The sequence below is a fragment of the Protopterus annectens genome, chromosome 12.part0 (assembly GCF_019279795.1).
Source record: "Protopterus annectens isolate FY-2018-M chromosome 12.part0, PAN1.0, whole genome shotgun sequence".
NCBI classification, from domain to species: domain Eukaryota; kingdom Metazoa; phylum Chordata; order Ceratodontiformes; family Protopteridae; genus Protopterus; species Protopterus annectens.
In genome coordinates this window covers 997,367,786-997,389,930 of record NC_056746.1, presented here as the reverse complement: position 1 = coordinate 997,389,930, position 22,145 = coordinate 997,367,786, and the positions used below count along the sequence as shown (strand labels likewise).

The window sequence follows — 22,145 nt, the reverse complement described above, 5'->3', positions numbered from 1 at the left end:
CGCACCAAGAGGAAGGCTCAGAACCGAAGAAGATCGATTCCAACCCTTCCTGTCGGCGCCGACAGGACAGCTTCGGCCCCTGGACATGACGGACAGCACCAAGCGTGTTGGAGCCGAACCCGGCTCTAAAGCAGTGACAAAGGGAGCTGGAACCGATGGAACCTCTAGTGGCACCAAGCATCAGCTCCGGAGGGCCAACATGGCTCGGAGGAGGAATAGCAGACAAGGGCAAAGCTGGATCGAGTGGCTCCGGAGCTGACTGGGTCGGAGCCAACAATAATTTTGGTAAGGCAGACGACTTCAGTAGTCTCAACACTACCCTCTCCACATCTTCTTCCGAAAGGCTCCTGGAAGATCTGGAAGACATAGTAGGAGATCTTGATCTAGGGGGCACTGGAGACTTCAGTAACACAGAAATCGGTAGGGAATCCACAGACCAGCTCCGAGAAGCAGATTCAATTGCTAATTCAATCGGTTCCGAGATCGGCTCTGAAACACTTGGAACCAACTCTGACACCACAATAGTGCTCTCCTTCTGCTCCAAAGGCAGTGGAGTTGAGGAGGCAGATTTTGACTGTTTAGAAGGTGGCTCCGAGACACCAGCCGGCGCCGGAGAAGGCCTTTTTGAAGACTTAGATTTGCCAGACTTGGAGGAAGCTGAAGAACTGGATAGAACTTCCTCAAAAGATGGTTTTAGTAGACCCTTGAGTATAACCTTGTTCTTTCTCTCCTGTAACACCCTAGGAGAGAAAGCATGTCAGAACAAGCACGATTCCTGCAGGTGGATGACCCCTAAACAGTAGACACAGCTACTGTGGCCATCCGTTATAGACATCTTTTGGGAGCATTTCATGCACTCCTTAAAACCCGAAGGTTTGTGCTCCTCACTCTCTTTAGACATCACACACACACACACTCACAAGAAGAATGAGGGAAGAGGACCAGGTCCTCTAACTAAAATGGGCCTAGCCTTACAGAAGAAAGTACCATGAGGACTAGGTCCTCTAACTTAAACGGGCCTAGCCCGGTGGGACAGAAAACTGGGTCTTCTAATTTAAACAGACCAGAAAACGCACACACACAGAAAACTGTATATAACTCTATGTGGTAACAATTTGAAGAAAATAACTAACGTACTAAGGGAGGAACTCCAACCCTTAGCAAATAACCAGCAGATCCCCACCAAAAATACAATCTTATATTAAGGAAACTAAGCTGCCAATAACGGTCTAGAAAAACAACAGAATAACAGGAGCCCCTGCAGCGCAATGGTGCCTACAAGAACTCTAAACTGGCACACAGGATACCAAACTAACAACAAGTTTAAGCTAAGAATGCACCGAAAAGGGCAAACAACACTGCTGCCTAAGATAATATCACCTTACAACACTGTAATAACTGTAATACAAAATTTAAATAGAAGAATTTTAACACTTAGCCAGAGCCAAGAAAAGCACAACCGAACTCGTCGACGTGGCAAACGAGATCTGGGGTTTGTACTGGTGCACTATGGGATACCTGCTTAGCCACGAGCCAACCAGAAGTCTTCGAGCTTGTAAATCAGCCGAGTTGGAGCTGATCCCATATGTAAAAATGAAGGTGAGATTGGACTACACAACATCAAACGTTATGTACTCACTATAATGATAGATCTGTGTTGTTTCATTTACATCTGATTCAACCTTTGGGTTTTTGGATCTGACTTCGGCGCCTTTTTATGAAGATGTGGATATAATGTTATGATTCCTCCCTTACCCATAATTCTCTCCATTCCACCAAAGTACCTTAGACTGAGTTTGTGAAGATATTTCCAGTTATTATCTAGATTGAAAGGAAAAAACTAAAGAATATAGATGGTAAGGGACATATATATACCTGTAGGAAGGTACAGCATGCATATTTTCACAAACACTGTCTCAGATGATGTTATCTGGTCACTAGAAGCTGTCAATGACAATACTGGAAGGGTGAAGGAGGGGGAATGTTGAACTGGATGAAAATGAGACAACACAGATTTATCGTTATGGTGAATACATAACCTTCATACCTGATGTTGTCTATTTTCATCCAGTTCAACCTTTGGGACAGATTTCCAAGCTGAGGAACACCTGGGTGGCATCAAAGGAAGGACATTCCTGAGAATGGTGGAACCAAAAGAACAGCGTGATCTGGACTGCATGTTTAATTTTTAATGGGATGCAAAGGTATGGGCAGTCAACCATGTTGCTACTTCATAAATGTTATCAATGGGAACTCTCTTCATGAAGGCCATAGAAGTAGCCACTCCTCTTACAGAATGAGACCTTGGTTTTGGGCATACAGCAAGCCCAGTTTATTATAAGCAAATGAAATGCATTCTGATATCCATTACAAAAGTGTAACTTTTGATATATTTTACCCAACTTTGACTTGGAAAAGGATATGAATAGCTTGCCTGACTTTTTGATATCCTAGGTCCTATGCAAATAGAATTTCAGCTGTCTATGAACATGTGTAGCATATGTTTCCCTTTGTTTGAGAATCTTGAAAGAAAAGAACGGCAAATCAATTGACTGATTTAGATGCTCATCAGATGTCAACTTTGGCAGAAAAGATGAATTTGTTCTCAAGGCTACTATGTCTTTATGAAAAATGAAATAACGTTGTTTGCAAGACAGTACTTCCAACTTAGAAATTCATCTAGTAGAGGTAATAGCAACAAGACAAATATTTTTTCAGGAAAGAAACTTCAAGTCTACTGAAGTTGCTGGTTCACAGTGGGGTTGGTCAAAGCTTGGAGCATGATAGTGATATCCCATGAAAGAACTGAGTCTCTGATCAGAAGTGTGAATAAGAAAGTGCCCTTGAAGAAGACTTTAGAAATTTTAAGAGAGGCTATGGAAGTGTACTTGTGCCCTACATGAAAATTTGAGATGGCAGCCCTCTGTACCTTGATGGATGAGAAACTGGAACCTTTCTGAAAAAGATCTGACAAAAATTCCAAAATTGACAGAAGATGTGCAGAGAAAGGGTCTAATCTAATTTAGGTGAGGCCCAAATAGAATTTTTTTCTACTTGCTTTAGTATATCTTTTTGATGCACTGCTTCTGAGAAACAGCAATAATGTGGATAATGGCCTGGCATCTCTGGCTATTGTTAGAACTAGAGAAACCATGTGATTAACTTCAGGATTTTTAGATACAGTAGAGGCAATCTGGATGGGTGACTCAGAAGGTCTGGATTCAGATCCAACACTCATGCAGAATGTAGCAGATGAGGCCATAGGAATGGGAACCAAACCTGCCAGACCAAAATGGGGCAGTGAAGATCACTCTGGTCTTGCACTTTCTGGCTTTCTAAATGAATTTTATATATAGGGGTATAGCAGGAAAGCCACATAGGAGACCTGGGGGCCAATTGTGAATTACAGCATCCCCTCTGTGACAGTCCCTGTGGAGGGATCAAAGCAAAGTAACTGCTACACTTGTTCTTTAAAGTGAACAGATCACAGCAAGGTTGGCCCCAGTGACTTATAATCTTTGTCACCACTGTCTGGAGGGACCATTCATGAAGCAGAACTGACCTGCTCAACTTTTCTGCTAGTATATTCAGTGTCTCCAAGATGTACATTGCTATCAGAAAGTGATGGAAGACATCTCCGTTTGCCACACTCTCATGGTTTCCCAGAAAAGTGGTATAAGCAGGTTCCCCCCATTTGCTGATATACAAGACTAATACCATGTTATCTGTCTGAATAAAAATTTCACCCTTGGGGAGAGAGTCCTAGAATGCTTGCAACACTAGGAGGACCGCTGTCATCTCCAAGACACTGGTACCCAAGGTTGGCCCATAGGGATGACCAAGCACCTTGAACTGTCTTCTTTCAAAATGTCTCCCCCCACCACACTGCAGAAGGGAAGCATCCATGGTTACTGTGACCCAGGGGTTTGATGGATAAAAAGTCCATCCTTCTGTCACTGATGGGGAAGTTATCCACAATTTGATATGGTCCCTGCAAACCTGTGTGAGGTAAATCCTGGTGTGAAGAAGCTGAAGACTTTGTACTGAGCTGAGAGAGTACACTGGAGTACCCTAATACAGTACCTTGCCAGGGAAACTAATATAATTTTAGAGGCCATGAGGCCATCATGTCTAGCAAATGAACGATTATCCTTGCTTGAGGAAATGGATTTTAAATGACCTGTATGACCACTATATGAGTACAAAGCACTCTGGTTTCTGAGAGCTTGGCTATTTGAAGAACTGTGTTGAGGTGACATCCAATAAACTCTATGTGCTGAATGTGGGAGAACTGACTTTTGGACTGATTGATTGTATTTTCCAGTTTCTGTACAAGGGGGGAGCAGTAGTCCCTGATGCTGAACCAGAAGATCCCTGAAAGTGGCGGTGAGGAGCCAGTCTTCTAGGTATAGGAAGACCTGGAGCCCTTGCAGAATGAGATGAGCTGCCACCACTGCCATAATTTTTGTGAACACCCAGTAAGCTGTGTTGAGACTGAATGGCAGTGCTCTGAACTGAAAGTGATTGGCTTCCAGCTGAAAACAGAGAAACCTCCTGGATGACATCCCTATTTTTATGTGATAGCAGGTATCCTGGGGATCTACACAGCACATCCAATCATCATTCCTCAGAAGAGGCGGTATGGACTGTACCATGACCAACAAGAATTTTGTCAGTCTTATGACTTGATTGAGATGACTTAGGGCCAAGATCAGCCTGAGGTTCCCTGTCTTCTTTGGAAATAAAAAGAACCTGGAATAGACTCTGGATTCTGTTTGGTCTCAAGGGCACCTGCTGGATGACTCTTTTTTTCTAGCAACTTGAAGACTTCTGTTGCTACAATTTCCAACTAGCTGGGTGTAACATTGGGAATCTTTCTCTTTTTCTTTGGAGGATAAGAAAATGGAATGGAATAGTCCCTGGTGAGTACTGATAAACTCCCCCGGCTGTCTCCAGAGTGCAGCAGTCAGGTAACTTTTCAAGAGCACTGATAGGGTTTCTCAGTAAAGGAACCATGAAAACCCTGATTGTACAGTCTACCTCTGCCATTAGGGTGACTTCTGTTCCAGCTGCCTCACCCTCTGCCCTAGGGGGCATGTCTCCAGCAGTGCCCTGGTGATAACCCTGTGGCTTTCTGAATCAAAGCTTCTTACCATCCATTTGATTCATACAAAAGGTCTTTTCAAGGGTCTAGAAGCAGATCCCAACAGCAGACAGTCATACCATCTTTTTTCACTCCTTGTAAGCATTTCTTTGATTTGGGTCTGAACAGTGTGGGATCAACAAAAAGGACATTGGTGAAGGACATCTGAAAGCCTTCCACAGAGTTGCAAAGATGCATCCAAGCATGTTGATGCATGCTTCTGTTGGTGCCTGCTGCCTACTTGTGGCATCCGCTGCATTGGTTCATAGGTTCATAGGTTCATAGGTAGGTACTAGGCTATCTGCCCGAAGGCATTTATAAGCATAGCCAGAATGTGTTGGCTTTCACTGTCCCCTTAGATTAGTTCCCTGTGCCTCTGTCCAGCACAGCCACTGAAGTGATCCCCAGGGTAAACTCTTTGTTTCCCATCCACTCGTCAAGGTTTCTCTTGAAGATTGTTAGCGAGGAGCTCTGCCTAATGTAGATTGGAATCTTGTTCCAAAGCATGGGAAGTCTCTGTGACAGGAATCTATCCCTCCAGCATGTCCTATTTATTGTTGTGGTGAGGTTAAGATCCCTAGAGCGTGTGGCTCGAGGGGATAAGCTTTTCTTTAGGTGGAGCATGTCAATCAGTTCTGAGTTGGACATGCCCTTGTATGTCAGGCAGAGATCACCTCTGAGTAGGCAGTATGCAACTGAGTACAGCTGGAGTTTCTTCAGTCGAGCTGCATAGGGCATCTGTTTGAGGCCAGTGATCCTCTTGGTGAGGTACTTCTGTGGTCTTTCCAGCTGTTGCAGGTGTCTTGTAAGATACATCCCAAATGGGGCGTTGTACTCTATGAAGGGTCTGATGAGCGATGAGCAGAGGGGCACAATGACCTCTTTTGATCTGGCTGCGAACCCTTTTGTGATAAGGTGTGTCACGTAGAAGGATTTTCTAACCACTTTGGCAATGTGATTATCAAAGGAGAGTTTACTATCTACTTGGGTCCCCAGATCCCTTATTACGTCTTCCATATTTAGGGGACTACCACCAATGTGGTAGTTTGTGGGTACTTTGTTTTTTCCAAAGAGGATGATTATGCACTTTTTGGCATTTAGCTTGAGATCATGATTTTGACACCAGGTGTCCTCTCAGTGAGACCCTTTTGGACGATATCTGTGTCAGCCGGATAGTCAATTATAGCCCCAAGTTTGTAGTCGTCTGCAAACTTGGTCAGCCATAGTCCTCCTGTGCTTGCTTGTACCTCTGAGAAGTATATGCTGAACAGGAGGGGTCCTAGGACTGAGTCCTGGAGAACGCCACTTGTAACAGGTTTAGAGTCAGACCTAGCTCCCGCAACTCTTACCATGTGGGTTCTGTCCATGAGCCAGTTGGCAACCCATCTTGTGACGTAGGGATTCATGTTCAGGCTGGTGAGCTTGTCTATAATACCAGAATGAGGAATGGTGTCAAAGGCCTTTGTGAGGTCTAGGTAGGCTGTGTGTACCACCCTTCACTCATCTATAGCCTTGGTAACTGTCTCAAAAAAGTCCACCAGGTTTAAGAGGCATGATCTGCCCTTAACAAACCCGAACTCGGTAGGGTCCAGTGTCTGGAGGTTCCCAATATCTCTGTTAATGAGTTCCATGCTGATGCGCTCCATAGCCTTGCAGACCAAGCTAGTCAGGTTTATAGGGCGATAGTTCCCGGGGTCTGTTGTGGCTCCACCTTTGTGGAGTGGAATAACTGTTGCTGTGCGCCACTCTATGGGTACGTAACCTATGGAGAGGCTGAGTTTGAACAGTGTGTTTAGGTGAGGGGTTAGTTCGTCCTTGAGCCCGTGTAGGATGCAGCCTGGGACTCCATTTGGCCCCACTGATGCTGTGCTTTTGGCTTTGGAGAGGGCTGTTTTAACCTGAGTGTCTGATTTCAGGAGCTCAACATTCTTCTGGTATGGTTAAAGGCCCTTTTGGGGTGAGGTGGGGGGTGAAGTTTGCACTGAACCCGTCTGCCAGGATGTTGGCAATATCGGTCGGTGCAGTGTATTTTGTACCATTCTGCACTAACTCCTAGCAGATCTGAGCATTGCCACTTAGATTCTTGACATAGCTAAAGAATGCCTTGTGGTTATCTTTGGAGTCCTTGGGAATTTTTCTTTCAAAACTCGCCTTGGATGATTTTATGAGGGATCGTAGTTTCTTGCTGATACTGATCAGGGATGTCTTCTGTCTTCCCTTCTTGGGATTTTACTCTTTTCTGTACTAGTTTCCTCCTTCTATTGTATAGCTTGTTTACGGCAGGAGTCCACCAGACTGGTTTCATTTACTTGGAGGAGTAAGTCTTGGCTTTGCTTGGGATAGCACAATACATGCATTCTTCTAAGTGCCCGTAGAATGCATTAGTAAAGGATTTTGCAGCTTGGACAATGTTATCCTTTAATATGGGGGCTTTGAAACATTCCACCACAGTCTTAAGTAACGTGAAGTAAGTAACGTGAAGTTTGGTTTTGAAAAGTCTTTCACGGTGGTTTCCTTGCCTGGGGGTGAGGGTGGAAACCAAACACATGGACACATTAGACATAGACTGAAGTGTAGACAGTTGGGAGTCCACTGTTTTCTGAACATCTGCAGGTAGGTTACCTGAGAGGGACTTGGTAAGCTCCTTGATGTGAGCAAGGTAGTTCAGCACGCTAAGTCTGAAGGTCACTGAAGTAAACATGTATTTTCCAAATTTGTCCAATGCCCTTAACTCCCTGTTAGGGGGATGAACAGAAGAACTCTCCTCGGATAGTTCCCTCTTAGTGGCTGTGGCTATCATGGCATCTATTTGTGGACCCTTGCATCAGTGCTTTCTGTCTTTTGTGGTACCAAAATCCTATCTGTTTTTTTGGGATGGAGTCTATTACACTGGAATTCTTCCTGGCTCGCTGAGTCACTAGATCTATAACGGCATCAGCAGGTGGTATACCACCCAGGACAACATGAGCCAGCACCAAAGACCTTGAGGGACACAGATCTGTCTGGTGAAGTGGTTTCAGCGGACCAGCCCCTTCATTGCTTCATCAATTCTAGAATGCCACCAATGATGTCACATTCTAAAGGGGATCTTGGGGAACCTTCATCTCCATTCAGATCTGTGTCTTCTGTGACAGGCAACTGAGAGTACCTAGATGCTTCTCTTTGCAAGTCTGTTTCTTAGGACCCTATTTTGTGGGAATCTCAGGAGATAGGTCCAAATCAAACTGGGAACTCAAATGTCAATTACCCTACAGGCCCAATAGAACTGACTATCCCTGATCTGAAAGAGCGGAATGAGTTGCAGGATTCAAAAGAGGTTGGGACGGGTCCAAGATCGAAGGTGGTACCTGACTCCATGGCCTAACCAAAACCCTTTGAATGGTGTGATCAGAGCTGAGGGAATGTCTCTCCTATCTGAAGACAAAGGAGAAGAAGAAGAACCAACCCTAGCCCAGATTGGCATCAGCTCTGACGTCAGACCTGAGCTATCTAGAACGAAAGACTTGAATAGTAGAGACAACTCTAATAAATTCGGAGTTGACTCATTTGATTGGCATCCACTTCAGTGTGGCATCCTGTAGACCAGATGGACCTTGAGGATGAGGCTGCTGACAGAGGTTTGGAGTATCGTTGTTCCTATAGATTGGCAAATGGAGTCTAGGACTCACCATTTTCAGAAAAAAATCTTGGTGAGGTGAGGGAGAGCAGATCAGAGTAACTGTTGATTCAGACTTCCTCAGTGTCTTGAGTGCTGAACATGAAGGAATCTGTCAAATCCGAAGACCTTTTTCTAATCTTTTCTTCACTTTTTTCTTCAGATCTTTCTCACTGTTTGGACTTTCCTTATCCTTCTTCTTGTCCATCTTTATCCCAGGAGGAATGGGAAGCTGGTCTAGAAGAAGAACAGGTGGAAGTGTAAGAAGCAGGCCCTGTCTAAGGGGTAAGCACACCCTTCAATATTAATTTTTCTTTGTGGCCCTGAATGTCCCTAGTCCCAAAAAAAGAACAAATGTCACAATTAACATTCAGACGGGCAGTGCCTAAACAATAACCACATAGTGAGTACGGTCTTGTGGTGGAATTTTATGTCCACAGGCTGTACACTTCTTAAACCCCTGGATTTTTTATGGCATTGCAGGAACAACTCTAAAATTATGAATACTAACTATAATGTGCCTAGGAGACAGAAAACTTATAACTTATTATTTTATTTTAGCTTACTTTAACTATATAAAAACTAACTACACTCTTAGAAAAAAATTATTTTCAAAATATGCTTAACACTCTGTAAATGCACACCTAAACCAATAAACATGCACAGAAAAACACAACAAAGATTTCTAAACTATAAAAACTAGATGCCAAGACCTAACCGCTAATGTCTATGAATAACACTTATTTGAACTAACTAAGAGCTATTGATAACTATAAACTATTTATTTAAAAGTAGGGGAGAAAAGACAAAAATTATTTCTATGAAGAAAATTCACTTATCCCATTCTAAGATAAGCCCTAGGAAAAACATCTGAGTGATCAGATGGCAAACAAGATCTGAGATACTTTGATGGTATGGAGAGAATTCCGGTAGTGGAGGAGTCAGAGCCTAAGATCCACAGCTTCATAAAAAGCACTGAGGTCAAAATCCAGTCAGATCTGGCAACATGAAGGTTGAATCAGATCAAAATAGACAACATCCGATCTGTGTCTTAATGTGCTTTTATGAAGTCAGAACTGAAAATATTACTTATTTGTCTGGAAAAGGACATTTTTTTCACTTTAGATAATATAATAAAAGCACTATTTTTAATATGTTCAGCCTGACATCCCCATAGCTACATTGCAGTTGGCTTCATGCCATTGGTGCTGTTACCCCATACAGTACGATGTATACAATTGAGCATCCAGGGATGAAAGTAATTTACAGATATTATTTGTAGGCAAACTCAAAATTATTATGAGAGTGGCCATTAAAACTGAATTTCAATAAAAAAAGAAGTTATGTACCTACCATAATGTTCCATGTTAGTTGTCTTTCATCTCGCCTTCCTTTTTGCTGGATGGGTTCAGAGCCAATCCTCAGCTCTGACTTGGCCATTTACTATAGCTCGAGAGCTCTTTACTGCCTCGAGATTACCCCTTAACCCAGAATGCCCAGTGCCAGCTACCCAGATCTCGTTTGAGATAGCTTACACTAGACATAATTATAGAAGATAATCCATTAATAAACCTAGATATACAATTAATTGTCATGGTTTGGTTGAGATGCAACTAATAAAACAAATTAGCCAGTGAAACCATTGAGAAACTCCTCTCAATCCTTGAGGAAGGGGGAAGGAGGGATGGACCCAAGAAGGAAGGCGAGATAAAGGGCAACTAACATGGAACGTTATGGTAGGTACATAACTTCTTTATGTTAAGTTGTCCAATCTTGCCTTCATTCTTGCTGGATGGAACAGCATCCCTAGCACCTCAATCCTGGGTGGCTCATTGGAACAGACTCTTCAGAACCATGGAACCAAAGGAAGCTCTGCCCCGGGAGACCACATCTACTTTGTAATGAGAAGTGAATGTATGAGGATCTGCCTAAGCAGCTGCTGCACAAATTGAATCTATGGGCAGTCTAGACTGAAATGCCACCGAAGTAGCTTCTGATCTGGTTGAATGACCTTTGGGTTTTGTTGGAAGATCTTTTTGTCGCAAGTGGTAGGTATGGACTATGGTGTCTGATAACCATTTCGACAATGTTACTTTAGAAACTGGAAGGCCTTGTTTGTTTTTAGCAAATGAAAGGAACAACTGATCTGTTTTTCTCATTTCTTTAGTTCTATGGAAATAGAAACGCAGTTGTCTATGCACATCCAATTGGTGTAATTTATATTCTGCCTTGTTGGAATGATTGGGGAAAAAACAAGGAGTTCAATGGATTAATTCAAATTGTGGTCCGAACAAACTTTAGGTAAAAAAAGATGGATTAGTTCCGAGCGAGACCCTATCTTTGTGAAAAACTAGGTTTGGAGGGCAAACGCATAATGCATGAAGTTCTGAAACCTATCTGGCAGAAGTAATAGCATCTAAGAAAAGAGTTTTCCAAGAGAGAAACTTCAAGAACATGATGCTGCTGGTTCAAAGGGTGGCAGTATCAAGGAAGCAAGAATCAAATTGAGATCCCAAGGTGGAACTGGCTTTTTCATGGGGGGTCTAAGTAAAGATGTACCTCTCATGAAGGCCTTACAGAGTTTGTGAGACATGATGCTGGAGTTAGAAACTCCGACATGAAAATTTGAAATGGCAGCCAGCAGCTGCACCAGAATGAAACAGTTCTGCTAGGAAATCCAAAATCTCGTGTACAGGAGCTGTAAAAGGATCTAAATTCCTGGAATCTGCCCAGTAAGAGAATCTTTTCCATTTGCTAGCATAGACCTTCTTTGTATTTGCCTTATGGGAGGAAACAATAATCTCACGCACTGCTGGGGAAATATTGGGAAGCCTGGCTAGGATTGGAAGTGAAGTAACCAAGCTGTGAGCTTAAGAAATTGGAGGGATTGATGTAGCCCGCCTGACTGATGAATCACGAGGTTCAGTACTGGGTCCAGAATCCAAGGCTGGGCTAGAAGGTGGGAGTGAAGGAACAGAAACCATATCTGTCAAGATCAATAGGGGGCAATGAGGACCATTTTGCAACCCAATGAATTTGCTTTCTAAATGACTTTTGGAATTAGGGGAAAGGGGGGAAATGCATAAAGGAGTCCCTGAGGCCAATCATGGACTAGAGCGTCCCTGGGAGTCTGACCTGGAGGAGGAACAAGGGAGAAGTAGCTGCTGCATTTGTTGTTGAGGGGAGAGGTAAAGACATCGCAGCAAGGCTGGCCCCATTTGCAGAAAATAAGTTCCACAATTTCCTGTTTCAGAGACCACTCGTGAGGCATGAGGATAGCCCTGTTGAGCCTGTCCGCTATTACGTTGGATGTCCCAGGGATATGCATTGCTGTCAGAAAACATTAGGAGGAAATCGCCCATTGCCACTGTCTGAGGGCCTCTCGGCACAAGGGGTAAGACCTGGTTCCTCCCTGTTTGTTGATGTACCAAACCACTGACATATTGTCCGTCTGTATTGCAATAGTTCCGGCAGGGAGAGAGTCTTGAAGACATTGCAATGCTAGGAGCACCGCTCTCATCTCCAGGACGTTGATGTGCAAGTGGTACTCGTGAGGTTGCCAAGTGCCTTGGACTGTCTTCCCTAGAAAATGCCCCCCTCACCCTATTAGGGAAGTGTCCGTGGTCACTGTGGCAACCGGATGGGATTCCATGAAAGGTCTGCCCTGAGTAACTAGTGGGGAGACCATCCACCAGGAAAGTTGTCTTTTGCAAGATTACGTAATTAGCATCATGTGAGACATGGGTAATTCCTGGAAGGACCATTGCGTGAAAAGAAGCCACTGAAGGATTCTTATGTGAAAGTGTGCTAAGGGAACTAGAAGAATGGCTGCTGCCATGGATCCTAGAGCTTGAAGAACGTATCTTCCTTGAATTTTTTTGCTCCTCAGGAGAAGTGACACCTGTTTTCGAATAATGGAAACTCTTTCCTGAGTCAATTTTACAGTCATTTTTCTTGTGTTTAGCTCTGCTCCTATGTATGTAATAGACTGACAGGGCAACAAGGCAGATTTTTCAAAGTTTATTGTGATGCCTAGTTGAGCACAGGATGTGAAGGTGTAATCTCGTGCTTCTATAAGTTGTTGCCTGGTGGTAGCAGTGAGGAGCCAGTCGTCCAGATAAGGAAACACCTGGAATCCTTGATGTCTCAGGTGAGCCGTGACTACTGCCATGCATTTGGTGAACACCCTGGGGGCTGTGGTGAAACCAAAGGGCAGAGCCCTGAATTGGCAATGACTGGCCCCTAGCTGGAAGCGTAGAAATCTCCTGGATGGTCTATCCATTTTTATATGATAGTACGCGCCATGAAGATCTATGGAGCACATCCAATTGTCCTGACCCAGAAAGGGGATAATGGACTGCCGTGTTACCATCCGGAACTTTTCTTTTTGTACAGATTTGTTTAACCTGCTGAGATCCTGAATTGGTCTCCAGTCCCCTGTCTTTTTGGGCACTAAAAAGAATCTTGAGTAAGTTCCGGATCCTACTTGGTCTGCGCGGACTTCCTGGATGACTCTTTTTTCTAGCAGTCTTGAAACTTCTGTGACTGCCTGATCCCTTAGATTGGGTGGAACACCTGGGATGGATTTTTATGAAACAAAAGGGGGTTGAAGAAAGGGAATCTTGTAACCTCCGGATATAATGACTAGTACCCATTTATCTTTTGTAATATTTTGCCAGGCTGTTGGGTACAATGAAAGCCTTCCCCCGACTGCCTCCAGAGTTGAGCAATCGGGCACCCCTTCAGGGATGTTGATAGGGTTTGGAAGAAAACGTACGTCTCTCACCCTGATTTTGCGGACCCCCTTTGCCATGAGGGTAGCGTCTGCCATTGTTATTATTTCCTTCTCTGCCCCTGGGGGAAAATTCACCATGTGTATCAGGTAAGGGTCCCTGGGATTTTCAAAACCACATCTTTCCACCCTTCTGACCTTTTGGGTATGGTCTGGTAGGAGTGGAAAAATGGACTCCGACATCAGAGAGCGTCTTGCCTTCCTGCTGGCACCTGGTAAGCGTGTCTTTCACCTGAGGTTCAAAGAGAGTGGAGCCATCAAAGGGGGTATTGGTGAAGGATGCTCTGAAAGGTTCCGCAAACTGACACAGCCACAGCCAAGAATGTCTCCTAAGAGCTACTCCTGTTCCCGCAGCTCTACTCGCTCCATCGGCTGCGTATGAAATAAGCCTCATGGAGGAGTTGACTATTGAATTAAGAGTCGCAGGCTGGGTAGCTACCTTGGCTGAAGCTCCCTCAGCTGTAGGATATCTCCAATCTCTTTTAGGAGATCCCTCTGAAGCCTAGTAAAATGAGAAAGATAATTCAGGGACCAAAGGGAGAAGGTCGCTGAAGAAAACATTTGCTTCCCATATCTGCCCATCGTACGAGAGTCTTTATTCGGTGGATGGACAGATGAGGAGGTTTCAGCTAACTCTCTCTTTGTGGCTGCTGCTAACACCATGGCATCAACTGGGACCCCTTTAGTTAAAAATTGTTTGTCTTGGGGAGCTGTGATGAATTTATTGGGTCTCCTTGGGACAGGTTCCATGGAATCTGGAGCTGACCAAGCCTATTGAGACACTACAGACATGAGTGGATCAAAAGGCAGAGACACCCAGGAGGTGGAAGGTCGGGAACCAAATGCATCCAGATACACTGACTCGTCCTTGTGGGGGCTAGGGAAGTCCAACTATGCCTCTGCCTGAGAATCTCAAGGATGTCCGAAAAGGAAACAACTTCAGAGGGGGATCTTGGGGACCCCTCCGATTCATCCAGGCCTGTATCTGAGGTGACAGACTCAGGGGAGTCTAGGTGCTTCCTCTTGCACTTCGTCTTCTGGGGAGCCTGCCCAGAATGCTCTGGGGAGGCTTCAGAAGAAGAGGGTTCACCCAATGAGGTGTCCTGGAGCATAGGTTCCCTACACTTTGGGGCTGGAGGAGGAGCAGAGGTTGTCACAGGCACCGAGGGGGACGGAGCCGATTGAGCCGATAGTGGAGCCGTCTGTGGGGACAGCACTCTCCGCATGACCTCAAAGGTGCCATGGTCTCAACACAAGAAGGGCTCAAGCTCCAAAGAGTCTGGAACACCACCCTGCGCTGAGGGCGATGACTCCGAGGCTGATATGGGAGCCAAGCTCAACTGAGTCAATGCTCCAAGAGGGAGAGCGGGGTCGGACAAGGGTCCAATGCCACTTCCCCCCTCGGAGCCGACGAGTGAGCTTCGGTGCCCAGATACCTCAATGGGAGAAGAATTGAGGTAATCGGAGCCAGCGTCGTTGCCGAAGAAACCACTATCGGAGCGTACATGGACTCCAGCTCCGAACTAAGTATAGTCAGAGGAGGAATTGAAATTGAAGTGGATGGAACCGAAGCCTGTTGAGGTGGGCTCAAAAGCATTTTAGCAAGGGCCTGTGACTTAAGCAACCTACTGACCACTCTCTCCACATCCTGATCCGATAACCTCGAGGATCAAGAGGAGTGGGAAGATGAGCGATGACTGTATTTGCTTTGGAGTAATGGTGATTGTGGCACTGAGCGAATCGGCTCCAAAGAAGGAGACTTAGCTCTTTTGTGGCTCCGAGACAGCTCCAAGGTAACAATTGGAGACGATGGAGGGACAGTCTTGTTGGTGCCAGCTGGCACCGACACACTTGGTTTCTCAAGCTCACAGGTCGGTTCCAAACATGGAGCCAACGGCTTGACTGGTTTCAAAGGTTTCACTGGCTGAGATGCTTTAGCCGCAGAATCCTGTTTTAATAATCCACGGAGGATAAGCTTGTTTTTCCGCTCCTGCAGGACCCTTGGACTAAAGGCATGACAACAGCACAAGAGTCCTGCAGGTGCAGAGCCCCCAAGCAATAAACACAACTAGTGTGCCCATCTGTCAGAGACATCTTCTGACAGCATGAGTCACACTTTTTGTACCCTGAGGTTTTAACTTCCTTGGACATACAAAGAAAAAAAGAAGGAAGTACCACACAAACAGACACACTACAATAATATTGATAAAACCTTAAAAGGAGAGCCTCTAACTTAAATGGCTGTCCTTAAAAGGGGGGGGGGGGACTCTCTAATTTAAATGAGTTTGGGAAACAACAGAAGGCCTAGCGACTAAGGATCGACGGCCAACACAGCATAAAACAAACACAGCGTAAATTACTGAATTTTAAGAAGAGCAAAAAGTTATACTAAGCCTGGGCCAGTATTGACGCAACCTCGCAGCTGAAGCAGCAAATGAGATCTGGGTAGCTGGCGCTGGGCATTCTGGGATAAGAGGTAGCTTCGAGCCAGTAAAAAGCTCTCGAGCTATAGTAAATGGCCAAGTCAGAGCTGAGGATCAGCTCTGAACCCATCCAGCAAGAATGAAGGTGAGATTGGACAACTTAACATTGTATTTTTCTTCACAGTAATAAATATAAAATTAACAATATAGGTATATAGTGCTGTTGTGACTTAGCCTAAAGGACTGCATATTTCTATAGATATGTGAGCTCTCCATTCTGTTTAAAAACTGTGGCATAAAATAATTATTTTAAATAAAATTTAAGATGCAACATTTTCTTTGCCTTTGAAGCTATGAGGACATTTTATAGGTACTTGCTTCAGGATCATTGCCCATAATTTAGCAAACCATTTTAATGATACTGCCATTTAAATATAGGACCACAGCTAGTCAAAAGAACTAAAAAAAGCAAACCTTCTTGAAAAAGATTTGTGATATAGGGTTATGTAATCAAATTTGGTTGTTATGGTAAGAGAATAATTTGCCTGATAATGACTCAAGTCTCTCAGATAAGCATTAACATTTTGTAAATACTGAAAACCTGGATTTAGTTTATGAACAAGTCCAATGGAGAGAGGGGTGGAAAGCTAACGTCAGAGCACTAGGTCTAAACTGGAATTCTTGACTCTGAACTATACTTGGCCCTTTTATGCCACTTTTACAAATGCATGGGTAATAAGAAGTAACATAGACAGCTGGGAGTGAATTGTTTTCTGAACATCCACTGGTAGGTTACTTTCCCTGAAAGTGGGCTACTGGCTCTGTGGGATAAACACAGTCAATAAAAAGTACATTCTTTTCTGCAGAGAGGTAGTCTTCTTGCTCTGCTTCAAGAGTACGTTTTGAGTTTAGCAAGTGACAAGACCTTACAGGGTCTGAAGGTTGTAACACATAGTAAGATATCAAAGAAACACAATAGAAAATTAGATATGTTTTTACTGTCTATTAGAATGAACAAAATGATAATTTTTCTAAACTATTTTTGCTTCTTCCAGGAAGAGTGCTCTCGGATGTGCTACAATATTTTTGTAGTGGAAAGTGTATGTGTGGCTTGGTTTTCACTGGAATTCCTATTAAGATTCATCCAGGCCCGCAGCAAATTTGCTTTTTTGAGGACGCCATTGAACCTCATCGATATTATTGCTATTCTACCATATTATATTACCTTGGTGGTAGACACAACTACAGTGGGTTACAAGAAACCTGGTTCTGGCAGCAGTTATCTGGACAAAGTGGGACTAGTACTCCGTATTCTACGTGCCTTGAGAATTCTATATGTCATGCGTCTTGCAAGGCACTCATTGGGCTTGCAGACACTTGGACTTACTGCTCGAAGATGCACACGAGAATTTGGACTATTGTTGTTGTTCCTTTGTGTGGCAATTGCACTTTATGCGCCATTACTTTATCTAATCGAAAATGAGATGGCTGGCTCTCAGGAATTTACAAGCATACCAGCAAGTTATTGGTGGGCTGTAATCACTATGACAACTGTGGGTTATGGAGACATGGTTCCTAGGAGCATTCCTGGGCAAGTTGTTGCACTCAGCAGTATCTTAAGTGGAATTCTTCTCATGGCATTTCCTGTAACATCAATTTTCCACACCTTCTCGAGATCGTATATTGAATTAAAGCAAGAACAGCAAAAGACTGTGCGAAACAGAACACATTTCCTGATCAAGACCAACTCACAGATGAGCAACATTTCACAGGGTAGTGACATTCTGTTCACAAGCATCTCTTCTGAAACAAAACAAAATGATTAAAAAGTATTATGCTTAATGCTGTTTACTATACTATGTTTAAATCACTATTTGTTTCAGAAAAAGAACATATTTTAAACAATTTCTTTCTAAAAAAAACTATAAGGAAATATGCAAAATGCTGCCTCATCTATATTATTTATCTGACATATGAATTTGTTTGTCCTAACATCAGCAATCTTGAGCACTTTTGCAGACAAGCCATTGCAAGTACAACTATTCCAGTCTAAAAGAAGAGAAGCAGACATCAGCAAGCAACCTCACAAAATAAAGTGGCTGAAATTATTAGCAACAAATTTCAACACATTTACCAACCCTCTTCTTATGAATTTACATCATGCAAAATACTTTCAGTAGATTACAGAGATATAAACAAACCCAAACTCCAGGCTTCAGTGACGTTGCCACTTACTGTAAAAATAATGCCCCTGTCTGTAATAAAGTTTCTGAAAGTTCGAGCTACCAAACACCAGTCTTTTACTATAAACTTAATGTTCAGCTTATGGCTCTATTGTGCAGGTGAAGTGAGTATTTTCTTTCTCATGAAATAACTAGTTTTATTGCAGGAATACGTAAGTACTTACATTGGGATGCAGGCCTTGGTAGTTTTGTAAGTTTCACTCCTTTTTGTACCTGCATAAAATACATAAAAACAGATGATCCTCAAGTACATTTAGGATTGTTTCTGAACTTCATATATGGATGGTTACAAAATGGAAGTCCTGATACACTGACACATTTCTTGAACAAGGCACAAGGTAATTAAATTAAAAATTTAATTTAATTTAAAAATGTAATTAAAAAACAGGCATAAAGAATGCAGGTTCAAGTCGTGGGCGTGCATGCGTATGTGTGTGTGTGTGTGTGTGTGTGTGTGGTGTGTGTGTGTGTGTGTGTGTGTGTGTGTGTGTGTGTGTGTGTGTGTGTGTGTGTGTGTGTGTGTTTTCTTCTGGGTAGGGTTATGTCCGCATCTGTAGCTGTGTTAAACAAGATCAAGTTTGTGGTGTTCTGCTCTTCTATATGTCAGGAGTGCAATTTTATAAACAAATTTATCACAGAACATTAACCAACTAAATATCTCTCACAGTATTATCACCAGCTTTTTGGTGAAGACATATTACTCTTACTGGTCTGTTACAAGTATTATACAAGGATATAGCTAAGCCTCACCTGCAACACTGCAATCTACTACTAGGCTGAACAATACATAAAGGATACAGACATAGGTCTTTAGCAATGAAGAACCTCTAAGGTACTAAAGCCCATATAGGCCATGAGCTTGTGTTTTATTTCATATCTTTGAATGATTAAATTGCAATAATTTCCTACAGAAACAGGCAATGAGCAATTAAAATACTGTTCAAGTCTACAACAGTTTAAAACTTTCTCTAACAAAACTGGACAGTTTTATATTGCCATCACTAATTGTCTTACTTTTTTTCATTTTTCTTTTTTTGGTGCTGTAAATTAAAATACAACAGTGAACTCAGAAACTACACATGCATTATTCTGCCCTCTGTACGTGGGCTAGTTGCACTGCATTAAATTCCTCTTTCCTTATAAAACATCGAAACTATGCTTACATCAAAACTATAAGCTCTACAGAAGGCATTCTATTACATAAGAAAATGTTCTGTAGTCAGTATGAGAGTTCCAATTAAACTATGCAAATATGCATATGGAAACTAAATCAGGCTTTATTTCACAGTCCTTGAGAAGAATGGCAAATTTGAAGTCCACATGAAGAAACACTTCTACAATCATATGACAGAAGGTAAAGAGTACTGGATGAAACCATAAGCAAAGTTAGTTCATGCCTTCAAGGTAAGTCTGAACCAACTTTTTGTTATGATCTGCTTAAGTTTACAATCTGAATGCTTTCATGAAGTAGGGGTAGAAAGAAACCACAAAATCTTTTTCCAGTTCTTGCCCTTCTGACAGGCTACAGCACTAAACTCTGCCATCCTAAACAAACAAAAGCAAAGCTATTTCAGAAAATGCTAAATGAATGTAACTGACAGTCAATAACAGTCAACAATTCTGATGCAAACATAAAATGAAGCTGACAGAAGACATGAAATTCATCTTATCTGCAATCTAAATCCATTGCAACCTGTCATTACATAATGGGAGTCTGAATCCCAAGAAGCAAGTCTGAAACAATCGACAGTGCTGTTTGTCTTCCTCTCAGATGTTTCCAGTGTGCTTCTCTGCCTCCTCTACTTGTGCACAACAGTTTGTATGAAGTAATATCCCCTTACATCTAACTGTGTTAAAGCTTTTCAAGCAATATCACTCATTCTCAAAACAGAATGTACAACAGCAGCAGTATTAAAAAAAATTTTTTTGACTCCACCTACACCATTAACTTTTAGACTTCTGTCCAGAACTGGAGATCATTATAGCAGTGGGGAAGGGATTTTTATATGCAGCAAAATACAACATGGATGGGAAAACCATGTCTAACTGATAGTAAGGTATGCAGTGATGAAACCAGTAATGCAATCATTTCTTATCACCACTGTGACACCATACATGTGACCGTGAGGAACTGGCTTCATCCACCACCACTGTTTACAACTAACACTTGTGTACATAGCCACAATCATTGTTTAGTCTTCACTAGAGGGTGTATGATTGCAACAAAAGTCCACTGTCTCTACCTGTGAAAGGAGAGCTGACATTTATTTGTTTACTTTATTTATCTATTTAAATTTGCTAACTAGGGTAGAACACTGACCACAAATGACCAACTTCAGTCTCATCCATACAGAAATTATATTCAGTAATAGAGATAAAAATATATGCATTTTGTGTGCAGTCATAGGTGAGCAGGTTTATAAGGCATGTATAGCATTTTACATACAACATATACAAATGATGTATCTTTTTTAACAGATGGTTATACAGATGGCTGAGAGTGCTTACAATGAAGACCTAGAGTTTGAAATACTTTAGCAGATCATTAGTATGACAAGAGTTTTAAAGGAAGGAGTAGGAAAGATCTCAGTAAATGGGAGTTTACTACTTGAGTAGGTTATGTGATACGAGATATTACACTGGCATTCAACAAATTTCCACTACCGCCCCCCTCCCCACCATGAAAGGAAAGCCAGCATTTATTTGTTCACTTTATTTATTTATTTATTTATTTATTTATTTAAATTTGCTATATAGGGTAGAACACTGACCACAAATGACTAGTTTCATTCTCAGCCTGGGAAAGCATTAATATTTGACAATTACAGAGCTATATTGCAAGAGATAATATATATATCTCTATCTACATATATATATATATAAATATATATGTATATATATATATATATATATATATATGTATATATATATATGTATATATATATATATATATATATGGTTCTAGGACTGATGCTCAATGGTGCTTTTCACCGAAGGCTTAATGGCCGGGCATACTTACGCAAAAGTGCTTTTAACTGGAAAAGCGCTTTCGCATATGTATGCCTGCAGCCAGAGGAGTCATGGGGGAATGACTGTTGTGGAGATCATACTATGGTGCGGGTAAGGGAATTTTTTCCTTTTCCCCACTGTAGTTCGATCTTGGAGTGAGAATATTAAAGTAGGGGGTGTGCAGGGGGGCGTAGTCCCCCTGCATAAACACCTTTTTGTTGTTTTTTCTTTTTTTTTTTTTTTGAGGCACTTTTGTTAAAGTGTGTTCGATGATGTTGGATTCAGACTGTTGAGTTTTCGTTCAACAGTCCTAGATCCATATATCTATATATATCTATATCTATATCTATATATATATATATATATATACAGTTGTTGAGAATATACAGGAATCATACTCAGTAATAAAGATAAACATACACATATCCATTTTCTGTGCAGTCACAGAGACAGGTGAGCAGGTTTATAAGACATGTATTGCATTGTTACATAGAGTATACACAAATAATATAGCTTTTAACAGATGGTTATACAGATGGTTGAGATTGCTTACAATGAAGGCCTAGAGTTTGAAATATTTTATCAGAGCATTAGTATGACAAGTGTTTTTAGGGACAGAGTAGGAAAGATCTCAGTAAATGGGAGTTTATGGCTTGAGTAGGTTGTATGATTAAGATATTACACTGACATTTTACCATTTTTCAGGAGGTGCATTTCCAGCTGAGAATGGAATTTTGGGTAAGAGGATATACTGTTAAGTGAAGCTGGTATGGATTCCCAAATTTTGGGACCTAGTACAAAAAAGCAGCGATGAGTGAGTTGGAGTTTAGTTTGCATGGTCAAGGTTTCTAAGGCTGTAGGTTGGGAAGTTTCATAGTAG

At 42.3% G+C, this 22,145-nt stretch overlaps 1 protein-coding gene across 1 annotated transcript in view; it reads left to right on the top strand.

Annotated features, from left to right (window-relative positions):
• KCNG1 (potassium voltage-gated channel modifier subfamily G member 1) overlaps positions 1 to 18,303 on the top strand; it is a 385,903-nt gene extending 367,600 nt beyond the window's left edge. Inside the window, exon 3 of the mRNA XM_044090022.1 lies at positions 17,069 to 18,303. Within this exon, the coding sequence (XP_043945957.1) occupies positions 17,069 to 17,839 (771 nt within the window). The 3' untranslated portion in view covers positions 17,840 to 18,303. The remainder of the gene's footprint in view (positions 1 to 17,068) is intronic.
• The last annotated feature ends 3,842 nt before the right edge of the window (positions 18,304 to 22,145 follow it).